The 15313-nt window shown below is 33.4% G+C and overlaps 1 protein-coding gene across 1 annotated transcript in view; it reads right to left on the reverse strand.

The window, feature by feature from the left end:
• Positions 1–461: 461 nt before the first annotated feature.
• The window catches only part of KCNT1 (potassium sodium-activated channel subfamily T member 1), a 497185-nt gene continuing 482333 nt past the window's right edge, over positions 462–15313 (reverse strand). The window contains exons 28-30 of the mRNA XM_053696070.1: positions 13861–14161; positions 2429–2513; positions 462–821 (exon numbers count right to left, since the gene is read on the reverse strand). Of these exons, the coding sequence (XP_053552045.1) occupies positions 698–821; positions 2429–2513; positions 13861–14161 (510 nt within the window). The 3' untranslated portion in view covers positions 462–697. The remainder of the gene's footprint in view (positions 822–2428; positions 2514–13860; positions 14162–15313) is intronic.

Here is a 15313-nt window from a genome sequence, read left to right on the forward strand (position 1 = left end):
CTGTGTAAACAGTTATACTTCAGCTGCTGTCCATCTACACGTTGGAAAAAATATCCAACCAGCAGTGCTAAGGTCATGCTTTGTGTTGCTGTAAACTCATGAGATTTCACTGAAATCGTGTGAGATTTTACAGTAAACTTGCTTAAACTGAATAGGAAAATAACATGACTGTGTCAGTAAATGCCAGATGCACACTCACTTGCAGGTCCTGGGACTAGCATTCTCATTGGCTGCTTACAGTCTCATTACAGTGGGATGTGAATACTTAGGAAATTTTGAGGTAAAATATCTTTCTTTTTTACATAGAGATGTTCAGGTGATATTTTCTAGTTAGCTCTTTACAGCTATGCTGAATCGCTTTCAAGCGCTTCAACATTTGGTTATTATGTCCCTTTAAACAAAATGCCACATCAAAGCTATGTATTTCATACATCTATTTGTTGGATATGTGGTGGGTGCTTTAGACTAGGAAAATGTTTCTTGTACTTAGTACTGGCAGTGAACGGATAAATAATACGTTTTCAATTGCTTTGTTCTCTTTCATCACATTACTTGCCGCTGTTTAGTAGGATTCAACGACGACATAGCAAATGATTAATAGTCCTGTTCTCATATTAACAAAGTAAAGAAGTTCATTGTCTCCTAGACGTTGATGTGGTTGGTAAATAGGCACAATTTCTTTTAGTTCAGTTGACTCTCATAGTTGTGTTTCATCTCTTGTTTCTGGATTTGACACTGTTTCAGTTTTATAACTGTTGCTGCCTTTTCGGCTGTGGGAGTCATTTACAACATGAGCTAAGGGATCGGACCTGATCAAATATCTAGAGGAGGCAAATATAAAAACAGTTAGATTATATAAATTATTTGTAATATATATATATATATATATATATATATATATATATATATATATATATATATATATATATATATATATATATATATATATATATATATATATATATATATATATATATATATATATATATTATATATATATATATATATATATATATATATAGACACACACCTAAGTGTATTTAAATAAATCATTATGGAACATGGATGTTTTATGTAATATCCTATAAATAATTTTAAATTGGTATTTCGTAGGTTTCAACATGCGCGGGAGAAATTTGTTTTATAAAGTTATCCAACTGATAGTGGTGAAAGAAAAGAGGATACTTTTGAAAGCCCAAATGAAGATGAATATAACTTCATAAATTCAGAACAGTTTAAATACAAACTTGGGAGTGATAAAGACCAGTGATAGCAAATAAAGTATATAGAGCCAGAGTGGGACCTCAGAATAGGCCAGGTGTTTATTGCACTTTGTTTACCAACATTAGACTCCTGACCCTACAGAACTTCTGTCAGTCATATGCTGACATTGTACAAGAAATCAGACCAGATAGCTCCTCTATCAGTGATATATCACAACCCCTTAATAGCAGCACTATCAGGGTTCTACTTCATGGGTTCTACTACAAAGGGCCTTGTGTGTGCAGGTATTGTTAGGTGAGGAGAATTGCTATCTAGCAGTATAGGGAACCTCAAAGCCGACTGAAAACGTCCAGATACGCAAATAGTAGCTCACAAAATATCTGGAAAATTGTAATAAACAAAACCTTACAAAGGTGCAAAAGAAATGCTGTTCTCATATGACACTAGAAGCACTGAAGGTAAACACCAAAAGAACAGTATATTTTGACAACACTGTAAGCATTAAGCAGTACCAATGTCTAAATCTAAAATATTTCAATATAGTACAGCTGTGGAATCTTTAATTCCATGCTGGTCTGATGAAAACAGCAGATGCCGCTTGTATTATTCTCCATCTATGGCTGGATACTAGACAGAGACCATTATTAGCCAGTTACTCTTAAATGACCACTGTGGTGATGGCTGACTATAATCAAAACTCCAAGTACTCCTATAAGTCATTAGGGGGCGTTATTGATTTAAATGAAAACAGTAAACAGTTTTCATTTGTCATGGAGACATTTGCATCAAAACTATAAAGTGAATGGACATTTGTATTCAAGGATGATTAATCAGAATACCCTGTGAGTGTTGTATACAGTTTGAACTCTTCTTTTCAACTTTGTGTGTATAAAACTATTAGGATAGGAACCAGAGGAATGTGGGTGTTTTGGAAATGGAAAAAGGATTCCAGGGTATTATAACTTCATTCTATTGCTGAAAATATGTTATTCAGAAATATCAAGTTAGCGCATTACAGCACAAAATATCTCAAATCTTTCAAGATTTAAAAGATTTTTGTATCGTTATTTCAGAATTCTTAAAATAAAAGTACCCAGCTTTATCTTTCACCTTGTAAACAATACACAGACTGAAAATGATTGTTACGTCTCTCAATAAATATTTTAATCTGTGTCCCTTTAAGGAAAATACTCTGTTTACTTACACAATATCGTTGAGTTCCAGTCTTGTATCTGGAGGTGGATTAATGAGGACATATGACAGTGTGTTCTGTTGATCATTCATTTCATCTGGTAGATAAAGGAAATGTATAAGAACATATCTAATTAATTTTACTACATCTAACATCCTCACCTGACATCACAGCTGTTAGTGGATATTTAGATTAGGCATAATTTAGCTGCCTATACAGTAATATAACAGAAAACTAAACTGTAACATTTCTTCAGCTAGATTACAAAAGTAAGGCTAATTTATCATGTCTGCATAAGCATTTTTCCTAACATGATTAATATGAGTCTGATACTAAAGTGCTGATACTTCCTGGGTATAGCATTTGGGAACATTTCTCTTAATTTTCCTCTATTTAGATAAAATGTTTGGAACAGAAATTGATAATCGATCATTTCTCTTGGAGTATGTTTTTTTTTGTTAATTCTGTTAAAATATATTGCCATGCAAAATGCTACAAAAACAGAGTATATAAAACTTTTTGCCAAATTTATTGTGATTAATTAGATATTTCCTTCATTTTACTTTTTTTACTAACTGATCAATAATGTCATTTTAACATAATCCTCTTAATTTCTGTCATAGAGACTAATTTATAAAGCTGCATTTGCCCTTGCAGTTGCAATGTAAACAGCAGATTACTATCGTCCCAGACTGATCAGACCAGGATGATTGAAAACCCCTGCTTGTAAACTGGGCGGAATTGCACAGGAGAGTTTTTGTGCAATGTTACATTTTGACAAGTGATGCTACATTGCCTGTGGTGACTGCAGGCGGACATGTTTCCTCACTGGGAACTTGTCAGCCCATACTTTCATAAATAAACCTGATAGTATGTCTTAAAGTTGTGATTGATGCCTATGATCAGCCAGAGCATTTGCCAGTAATTTTTTAGAGTATATATATATATATATATATATACACATATATATATAGTAAAAGCACCACCTGCTTTAATACCATGACATTTCCTCAGTATGACACACCTTGTATTGGGAACTTTAGAAAGCATGGACTTAAAGACACAATAATCACCAAATTGGATGCATATAAGCAGTGGAGTCTGTGCATCTTGATGAAACTGCTTATATGCTAATAACATCTTGCATGGAAATTTGTAGAATATACATATTTCTATCAAACAATTTTATATTCTGAATCTGCCATAATTACATGTTTGCTATTGCGCATGTAAATTAATTTATACTAGGTGTGCTCTGAACTACTTTGTGTTCTGTTTAAATGTATTATCCTAGAGCTGTAGCGCAACTCTTCTATTTTTTTAGGTTTGCACGTACAATAACCACTGAATGCTGCATCTATATATTGCTCAAATTTGAGCCCTTCTATGTTTCCACCTGAATGATATGCTTATTTTGCTGTATGTTTAGATCACTAAACCAACCGTGCTACACTAAACAATATCCTCTCATTACTGTATGGAAAAATAACTACCAATCTTTCATCTGGGTTTTCTAAGGGGGAATCAATATCTATTTGAGATTATATTTCATTATTCTTTATCAATGCATAAATTAATCTAATTGGTATTGGAGTAAGGCATATTACTTGTTAAGAATGACTGGATCATATTTCTGAGAAGAATAAGTTGACCAATCAGGATTTCTACTGATATATTGATGGTCGAATCAAACAGTGCAGGCCGTTTTAAACTACAAGAAATAAATAATACATGCTACATTTATTTTACTCCCATTTAAACCATTGAAAATAGTTTGATTCCACCCATACATTGGCCTATCTGTGTGGTAGCATCAGTTTTCCATTGAACCTAACAGATTTTCAATCAGTACATACAGTAAGATGTCACTGCCATTTTTAAAGTTATCAACAGGAAACTACAGAAACAATCACTTTTAAATTGTTAGCATCAATGTTTAATTCTCTCCACGAAGAGTCTATGATGGTCTAAGTCATTCACATCACTTCTTTTCCGGCTTCAGATCGTTTTTGATTAACAGACATAGTTTTTTTCTCTTATTTCTAGCTTCATGGGTGTGTTTCAGGTTCTTCCTTTTGTTTACTAACAGAGAGAAGATCTTCTACTCCATGAACAGTATTTCCAGGCATTGGGACACTATCTACCAAGAAAGCAAACCAGGGACAGATACCAACAGACATTACAAAACTGCAAAGCTTCAGAGAGGTTTTATCTTAAAGCCTAGTTTGCCAGGAGGAGTTGGGTACTTCTTGTCTGGAAACCACATAGATTGATTCAAGAAAGTATAGATTATTGGGGGAATGTGACATGAACAAAATATTTTTTGAGAACTATTTCCATTTGATTGACAGCCTTTGTTGGGTAACTGTTTTCACAAGGCTGGATCAGCATGGGCACTAAATGTTAAACCTTGGGGGCGATTAGTAGAAAATCCCTACTTGTGATTGTCATAATGACTGTAGCTGTTTTTTTTTTTGCTTTCTAAAATGTCAAATGACAAATTAAGGGATTGTCTTTAAAAATAGTTTATTATTTACAAAGCACATAGCAGCCGTTAACAACATCTAAATAGTTGATAGAAAACAGGTGGTCCAGGGGGTCAAATGCAGACCTTGAAGGCTTTCCTTGTACATCCCATTCTTTCCTTCAGATATGGAAAATTGTGTAACTGCTGAAAACACATATCCTTTACCTACTTGACAATGGATATACTGTACAAACTATCTAAACTCCAGCCTTTATTCTCCCCTCTACAAACACAGTGGATTGAACTCTGTTGCTGTTGATCCAATATAAGATCCTTATGGTCCTTTTGAGGATGCATGGGAAAGCATATATGGCCTTTTGAATATCATTGTTGGCACATTAATGACCTGACCATTTGAATACACATTTAGAAGCAAATAAGTTCAGTGATTGAATGAAGAATTCATTCTTCACTAATTTCTAAAAGTTGGCAGATTTTAACTCAGTCAATCCCTATTGTCTGATTTGAATCAGCCAATAGCAAGAACTTTTTTAAATTTAAGTTCTAATTATCCTTTTCTATTGGATGATTAGAATTTAAAAAGTTCTTGCTATTGGCTGATTCAAATCAGCCAATAGGGATTGACTGATTTGAAATCAGCCAATCAGAATTAAGTGGTACCCATATATATATTGGGGTTCCATGCTTCCGGGATTTCAGTGTGCTGCGACTGCATGAAGAGCAGGGTTCTCTGAAGACAGCCGAAGAGCTGAAGATTGCAGAGCGGAGGCAGCGGGAGAGGCCTCATTAGTCCACCTCCGCTGCAGTGAAGATGGACGCCTAAAGTCTGGTTGAAGAGGGCCCCAGCATTGAAGAAGATTGCAGAATGGAGGCGGCAGAAGAGGCTGTCTGGAGACTGGATAAAGAGGGCCCAATGTCGGATCAAGAGGAGACGAAGTCCCCATCGGGGTCTTTGCACCAACCCCAATACAAGCAACAAAATGAGGAAAAGGTAGCAGCACCACAATATAAGGCTTATTATCTGCTTTTAATGAAGAAACATAAAAAAACAAACAACGTTTCGGTCAGCACCTGACCTTAATCATGTTGTATCATCATTCTTATTCTCCATATTATATATTTTCTTTAATGTGTATGGATTGGCCAGTAGATAATTCTACAGATGAGGAGACAGATTTGCTTTTGCTTATCTTACAACTCTTTAAAGACACATTGTAAACACTTTATGTTTATGACTTAGACTTTCAAGAATCAGAAAAAAATGGTTCTTCCACTATAACAATAGATATGACTAATTCAACCTTTTTTTCTAAATAAATTTATTGTTGATATATGCATGTGTGTGAACAGAACTAGGGCCAATATTTCCTTATATGTAAACTTATCTCAGGACTTGAATTCATTTCCAGATTCTAACCTCAACCAATCAAGTCAATTTCTTGTTAGCAAAGAGCAATTTTATAGAAGTTATAATATTTTTTAATTAGATATGGAAGTAATTAATGAACAGTGATATATTTGCTTGACAGTATCAACTCCTTTAAAATAAACGCATAAGACGTTCTAGTAAATGTTTTCACATAACCTGGAAAATACATTTGGTAAGAATCATATATATTTAACAAAGACAATTTATATATAACTAATGAGCAAAACAAATTCATTTTTTATGTAAACTATATACAGGGATTATAGTTTACAACGTATTTATCACCTTAAAAAAAAGGTTAATATATTACCAGATATCTCACATGTCTGTGAATTTTAAAGGCATGATTAAGGGTCACTCTGTTGCTATTCTGCTTAGTTAATTCAATGCAAAAATCTTTCTACAATTAAGAAAATTAAAATTAAATGATAAATTGATCAGATGCCAATGAAGAAAGCAAATCAAATTTCATAATTCAGGCCAGTTACTGCAAGGCTTCGTGTGTTGAAATATCAACATAAACTGTATATTTGAACTGAAATAACCATAACCATGTCTGATAACTAATTATACATAAAAATATATATATTTATTTTTACTGAATGATACATTTTTTCAGTGATGGAAATAGGAAAGGACTTCCATCACCTCTTATACAAACATCCTTTTTTGAGATTATCCTAGTTCACATATTATTTTAAAAAACAACTGATTTTCTTAATGATTTTCAAGCACATAATTTTTAGCAGATCAAGCAAAATGGACTTTAAATCTACGAAATACATTCAGGAAATTCTGTTGAGCGTGAATCTGCATTTTTAGATGATAATATTGATAAGAGTATAACAAAGCATTAAAGTGAGCTACAATGGATTTACTTGGATCAGATGATTTAAAATAATATATTAAAATGTAAAAAACTGTCTTTAAAATGATATACTCTTCTAATGCATAAATGTATGTTGTAGAGTCTCCTCTCTCTTGGTGCTTAATATTTGTATTAATCCAAACTATTAAATATGTAATTTCTGTATATAGTGAGGGCTTCTATATATGAGGAAAGGTTATGATTCTCTGGTCCTGGAAGGGAGGTTTTATATTTCTTTATGCTTAATGGATGGAAAGATAAATATAGTTGAAAGAAAGGGAATGTTCTTCTCTGGCCAAACCAAATGAGTAAAATACTGTATTGCAGGAATATACCTTTAAGTGTAGACAATGGTGTTTCATTGTATTTATATGTTGGCTGGTTCATATGATTTTTTTCTATACAATATAATTTGTATAGATCACTAACTCATGACTTCATTTTACCAGGAAGAAATTTGGTGACACTTGGTGGCAACTGGTGGAATGTCAATGAAACACTGACACCTGGTCTTCGTAAACTCAGTTCTCATATACTAGCCTGTATAGCTTATAAACAAGCCATTCGCTACCAATGGTGGTTCAAGACCATAATATTTGGGCTGATAACTAAGCTTGCCACAAAGCTAGGTATCAAGGTTGGAGAGTGTTTCTGATAGTTATGGGTGGCTTGTCTTCTAAAAATCCTCATTAACCTTTTGTTTTAGTCTTGCTGGAACAAAAGTCATGTTTAAAAAAAAAAGTATGGCTACTGACATCTTTCAGAAAGTGCCTAGTACCCTCATTAACCTCCTATAATTGTCATTTACATTATCTCTATGCACTTCAGCTCTAAATGTATATGGAAATTAAAGAGTGCTCGGGAACATTTTTCTGCACAAGATGAAAACTGCTGGATGCATTAAAAAAATAAATATTTATAATAATTCCTAAGAAATTATTTATTGTACACTAATACTGTTGTGTCAATTTGAATGTCCACCAAAATGTATTGTTAAATATTTACTTGAAGAATGCTTCAAGTATATCCTAGAATATTCTAAAATGAAGCTCAAAATATTTAGTGAACCCTTCCAACAAGCCAAGATGAAACCTAAATAATAAATTCAAGAAGTATAGATTAATCTACAGAGAAATCTGAGATTTTTATAGCTCTGAACTTCAACTGAAATATTTGCTCATCTACTCAAAGCTAGAAAGATCATTCTACATTTAATTTTATATGATAATTAAAGACAAAAAATATAATTAAAAAGGATTTCCTATCACCTTGCAGTAAGAGCTCTGAGCAGAAGAGATGAAAGAAACAAAAAAAAGCCAAGGAAATAAGCCTTAGAGATTTGCTGTTACCAAATGTGAGGTTGTTAGTAGAATAGAATGACTTGCAGAGACTCAGGGTAAGGCCCATTGGTCATTGCAACGAGTCTTGCTCCAAGGAAGAAGCTTTTCCTGATGAATTCATGCAGTGAGCTAACATAATTCCAACCCCACTGAGTATATTGCCACAAACATTGTATATATGTTGTATATAACAATACAGCCAGTCAGCTACTTACAAAATCAATAGATTAGAATTTTGGGAAGCTTACACCTTCGCTTTTAATTTCTTTTTTTCCATCAACATAAGGCATCATAACACAAAGTGCATTTTTTCCATGAGTAACACTGGCAATATACAATATCACAGCGGGGGGCTTCCATGAAATCAAAATTAGGGATTGTTTTTTTGATAAGCGCATCAATGGAAGAAAATGCCAACTGTCCACCTTAATGTCATACTATAAACAACCACACAGTTCTCAACCTTCGAATAAATTAATTAAAATAGTTTCCAAAAACTAGCAAAAATTTGCCCATGTCACAATGATGACAGATATTGAGGTTTCTAAACTTCCCCTACAAAGGGCATTACCAACATCATATTAAATGGAACAAAATGTATAAATCTCTCAGACATTTTATAGTTGATAAAACATGCTACTTGTCAAATCACAAATATTATACTTATATATATGTCAGTCATGTTTTAGATTATAGCTGTTTAAATACCATGATGTATCACTTATGATAATTATTTGCTTTCGTGCTTTCTGTGTGACTTAAATTGATTAAAATGCTAAACTGGTTCCTTCACTATTATTTTTATATATTTATATATATATATATATATATATATATATATATATATTATAGGTGAAGGAAAACGTTATCATTAGGGTAATTGATAGGGAGCAGAGACTACCAATAAGAATGCAGCATGGCAAAGACCCATAATCTCTGTGGAAGTGACGGCCAATGGATGCCTCTCTATTGGTCATTTCTGCTGTCACTCATTCTGAAGTAAGAAAAAAGTAGTAATATTTACTTATTTAAACACATATGGTAGTAAATAATATAAATTTTGATTTCAAAAGTTCAAAGCTTTAAGAACATTTGTATATAATAATTTGTTGTTCCGGTGCTTTTTTTCTTTTTGTTTTTGTTCTAGTAAGCCAGTACCCAGCTGCTACATGGCAAAAAAACTGCAAAAGAACTGTGAAGTGCTTTATAATAAACACTGTATTAAAAGCAAGACATTGTAGATAAGGTGGAATGTGTGTCCTGAGTTGTACATGCAGGCACGATCATGCAGAGGGCGCGGAATATTATGAATAATGCAACACCCCATTAGCCTATGATGGGGCATGGCTGTGTCGAGTTGGCATATTCGTGTATTCATTGAGCGCTGAGTCACGCTTGACTCCCAAGGAGAAGAATTACCTTGCAAATATCCAAGGTTTACCCGATTCATCACATCACTCGCAGTTAAATTTGCTACATCCTCTACAGAACATACAGAAAAGATAGACAGAAACAAAGAGAAAGAGAAAAAAAATCAGCAAGCGAGTCAGCAGTATAGAAGATAAGGTTCTGCATTAAAAAAATAATATCTGATGTAATATGTAATCACCAGTAGGTTATACTCTATCATACGACGGGCAACACCTAGTATATGCATAGCAAACATACAGGAAGCCATAAGTCGAGGCTGAAAATGTGCCATTTGAATATACAATGAACAAACACATTTACTAAATATTCATCAGATCAGCGACCATTTATTGGGCCATCAGCAACTTGATTTTTTTTAATGTTTTTGTCTAAGTGTTCTCTTATTTGTAGATCGTACAAAGATATCAGCAACAAAAAACACCCAAAAATATAGGACAACCAAAGCATTTTATCCAAAGAAATAGTAAATCTGGTGAAATTCTACAATTTTTATATTAATTTATTTTAACCACAAATCACTTTATGGTAGAATAATATGGACTTATTCATTGCTAAGTGAAATAAAAATGAAATATTACTATAGATCATACTAAGATAATGCTGGAAGGTTAAAGTTTAATAGAAAAATGAAATAACTAGGCTTTGATTTGCTAGCAAATGATTGTTGAAAAACTTTCCATATCTATTAAATCATGAAATAATTGTTTGGGGTTTCATGTCCCTTTAAAGGGACACTGAACCCAAATTGTTTCTTTTGTGATTCAGATAAAGCACGCAATTTTAAGCAACTTTCTAATTTACTCTTATTATCAATTTTTCTTCATTCTCTTGCTATCTTTATTTGAAAAAGAAGGAATCTGAGCTTTTTTTTGGTTCAGGACTCTGGACAGCTCTTTTTTATTGGTGGATTAATTTATACACCAATCAGCAAGGACAACCCAGGTTGTTCACTAAAAATGGGCCGGCATCTAAACTTACATTCTTGCATTTCAAATAAAGATACCAAGAGAATGAAGGAAATTTGATAATAGGAGTAAATTAGAAAGTTGCTTAAAATGTCATGCTCTATCTGAATCACAAAAGAAAAAATTTGGGTTCAGTGTCCCTTTAAGTGTATGGGCGAGGTGTGTGTTCCTTATCTCATTTAAAATGACCAGTGGCGGAAAATGTAGAACTATTTACATATTCAAGGGCAGCAAAGTATAGGGAAATTAACTCTAAATATAGTTCTCACTAACCATAGAAAAAATCACCTAGAAGTAATTGAAATTAATCAATATGCCCACACCATGGACTCGAACAGTTCCCATAGATAGTCCTCCTGGACTTTAACATTATTGAAGTGCCAAAGACTCTCAAACATTTTCCATGTTGCACTGCGTACATACCCAAAGGACTCCAAATCAGTATCAACCTAGAAAATAGTCCCAGTACTTTGTATTCAGTTTAATAAGCAACCCAATCCATAACACCTTATGAAAACCAAACATTCCTAATTCTTAACCTGCGCATTCCATGAATACCTCAGTCATGTGCTCTTTCATTAAATTATTATATATTACTCAGAACTATTTGTTTTACTAAATATTACAATCTTGGATTATCAACAATTTCCAAAGATTTCTTCAAATTTGTAATATTTTTGCTTAGAAATAAATAATAGTAAAGATTGTGCTTTGTTTTCCATAACACAGGAATATTAAGCAGAAATGTTGATCATGATCTCTTCATTAGTTGTACACATGAAAACCATATCAAATAAAATGAGATTTTTTGTTAATAGATAAAGAGTATAACTTAATAAATGATGACTATAATTTCAGGCAAATACGCTATAATCATATACCAGATGTAGTGAGTGTACTCTTTCAAGACCATGTGTAAACAAAAATATTCCTCAGACTAGAAATACTGAGTACTGCTCAAATTGCCATATACATCTAGGTGTAACAAGTGCAGGTTAGCTTCCTACACATCTGGTACCTCCTAGTGAATGGCTTGGCTTGTTCAACCCCAGACTTGCATCATATAGTAGTCTACTACTAGAAATCGCCATGAAGGTTATACCCCACTGTTAGAATAGTGAATACTATAGGGCCACTAACGTACAACAAAATAATTAGATTTTGATGACTGTTAAAAACCATAGGCCCATCAAGTCTGCCCAGAATTTCCTAAAAGTTTAAAAGTATCTAGTTCGTAGGATGGCCTAATGTTTATCCCAGGAATTCTTGAAGTCCTGCACAGTTTTGTCATTCCATGAAATAACTACCCATTCTGTGACAAAGCTCTTCTGCAAATTACAGACACATTAATACCTAAAATATTTTAGCATTCATAAGGCTTGGCATAAAGGCTGACACTGTTTTAGGTGCATACATCGACCTTAACTTTCTTCCTTTGTGTTTGGTTCAGAATAATGCCCGTTACTAATTTATCTCTACTGTCTGAAATACATTATCATCCTACAATATCTATCAGAAACATAAAAAATACACAAATACACGAGAATACACATATTTTTGCACATCCCTGCACCATAAAGCAATTACATAAAAACACCGCTGGCACTTGTAGGGTCAAATAAAATGAATTAAATCTATATTGTAGCTGACGTACTTTGTACCCTAAAAATATAATTCAACTTGTACATTTCACAAGAAAATATATATATAATGCTCTATTTTTTATGTAATATACCTCCCTGAAGAAAAGTTAATCTTATTATTCGATGCTGAATCTATATGACTAATCATTTTTAAAAAAAAGCTAAAATGATTTTATATGTTGTTACTAGGAACACTTAAGTGTTTACTTTTGTACTAAGTTTATGTTTAGCCTTAAATAGATCTAGTAAAATATGTTTATTTTTTCTTATATGGACGATTTCACCATAACATCTACAGGACTTAAGTTACAGTTTTGTTTACATTTTGTTTATATACAACATTTACAGATGTCCTCCAGGACATAATGAGATAAAATGGACAATATTACCTTCATCAAAGGCATGCAGCTAAAGCTTGGGACTTTGGAATCAAAATAATTTTTTTGTATTGCTTCCTTTTGATGGGCGTTTGCTACAGCCATTTTACTTATCAAAACTTTACAGTAGCTGGATCGGAATTTGTACAATCTGCCACCGTAACAGATGACCTCAAATTCTCTATTGAAGCGGTCAGATTTCACCAATTCTGATCCAGTAACAACATGAAATCTAACACTGCAACAGAGAATTTGAGGTCTTCTGTTACGGTGGCAGATTTAGCTAATTATGATAGAGCTTTTGTAAATCTAGATGGGTAAAAATGGCTGTAGCTAATACACGTCAAAAGTATACGATACATGTCTAAAGCAATTATTTTGATTCCAAAGTCCCAACCATTAGCTGCATACCTTTGATAAAGGACTGATTGGTTCGTAGAATTTTTAAAACTGAGCGACCAGATCACATATCAGTTATAAATTTAACAATGGATCATAAGAACAAAATCTCTCAAGAATATAATGGAGGATCAGTCTATGTATCAATCATTTGCACCTTTCTATTTAATCAAAGCCTAAGAGGTCAAGCATTCATATTCTTAAATATGCTAGTATTCAAGCCATGCAGAATTAAGGGTCACTATATCCTACTGATAAAGTATAAATACATGATAATACTCTAGCAGGTACATTTAGTTTGGTATCTATCTATCTATCTATCTATCTATCTATCTATCTATCATCTATCATCTATCTATCTATCTATCTATCTATCTATCTTCTCAGCTTCACAACAACAACAAAAAATATGACAGCGGATATATGTATTGAATGTAATTGTCAAATCAGTGGAGGACTTTAAAGTAGCCATATTTATCCAACCAAAACAAAGTTTGTACTCACCATACCCCGTTGTGGGTAAACCAAGGTGTTTCATTCTATTTTTCACCAATTCAGAGAGCTCCTGCCTCTCTGACCTCCTGTACAAATTTAGACGCTGCTGACTTATCCACTCTGCTGTCTTTGCGGCCTGTTTGTTCCCTTTCCGGCTCAGGCGCCGAGCCCACTGCATGCTTTTCCGCCTCAGTAATGGATGTTCTGACTGGTCACTGGATGTAGAGTTTCTGTGATTGTGTTTCACTGACCAGTGTTCCTTCACATCTTTTGTATCCTCACATTCCTCAACATTAATTGAGATCTGAGACTATAAATGGAAATATATATATAAAAAAATGATATAACTGAAATAGATTGAAAAAATATAGATCTGCTGTTGAATATACATAAAACCTGAAATGTAATTCCCTATACAATATTTAGAAATACTGTTAGAAGAAGTAAGGAACTAATATAATACTTTATAAAAGATACAAAAGAGGACATGGCTTGGTGCATTTTAGTCTAAAACGATCAGATGCAGCAGAAACTTTTTTCTTTCCCCTGCCAGTGGAAATGTTTTGCAAAAATAAACTTTTATCTTTTAGTTTTTGTAAGTAATCATTTGCTTAAAAGCTAGTGTCACTGCATGGAAGGTCATGGTGAGGGCAGTGGGACAAGGAATAAGCTATTAGTTGAGAAGCCATTTGGAATCTCCAGAGCATTACATCATGCGTGGGCTTTCGTCTATACCTCGTTCCTCATCGTCCGTGTACACTACATTACCTACTAACATTTATTATCTACAGTATGTTAAATTATTATATTATCATCTATGGAGATTATTTGATGGGGATTTTATTTGAATAAACTAAAAAGCTTTTTAAGATATAATATTGTAGAAGGTTGGTGATCCCTTGCACAGTATCAGCGACAGAGTTAACCGAGGTTCTGAGGTCTTAGCTTGTGAGACTACATCGTTGAGGGGGTTTGGAAATTTGGGTTGCTATAATACCGAAGACTGAGAAACAGATAGAGAGAGTGGGAGATTCCAGTGTGTCTTTGTTGAGAGATCTAAATAATATAATTTATGCTTACTTGATAAATTAATTTCTTTCATGGTGGTGAGAGGTGAGAGTCCACAGTCCATTACTCCTGGGAATTATATTCCTGGCCACTAGGAGGAGGCAAAGCCCTTAATAGTATTCAGAGGGAGAAGGGACAGAGAAAGAAAGGCATAATATGGCACACTTATTTGGAGAAAAAAAAACACTCTGTGTTTCCTTGTGTGGTGTATTATGTAGTAATTTAAAACGTAACTTTTATATAAACATAGTATCTAAAAAAAAGGAGTGGTGAATTCCACTATTAAAATTAGTTCAAATAAACTTGTGTCATAGTGACGATTGACACACAAAACTCCTTTCTGATATGACACAGTGATCAATCTGTGTCATAAAGCCTGGTTCATATAGCTCTT

The sequence above is a fragment of the Bombina bombina genome, chromosome 12, assembly GCF_027579735.1.
Source record: "Bombina bombina isolate aBomBom1 chromosome 12, aBomBom1.pri, whole genome shotgun sequence".
Lineage (NCBI taxonomy): Eukaryota > Metazoa > Chordata > Amphibia > Anura > Bombinatoridae > Bombina > Bombina bombina.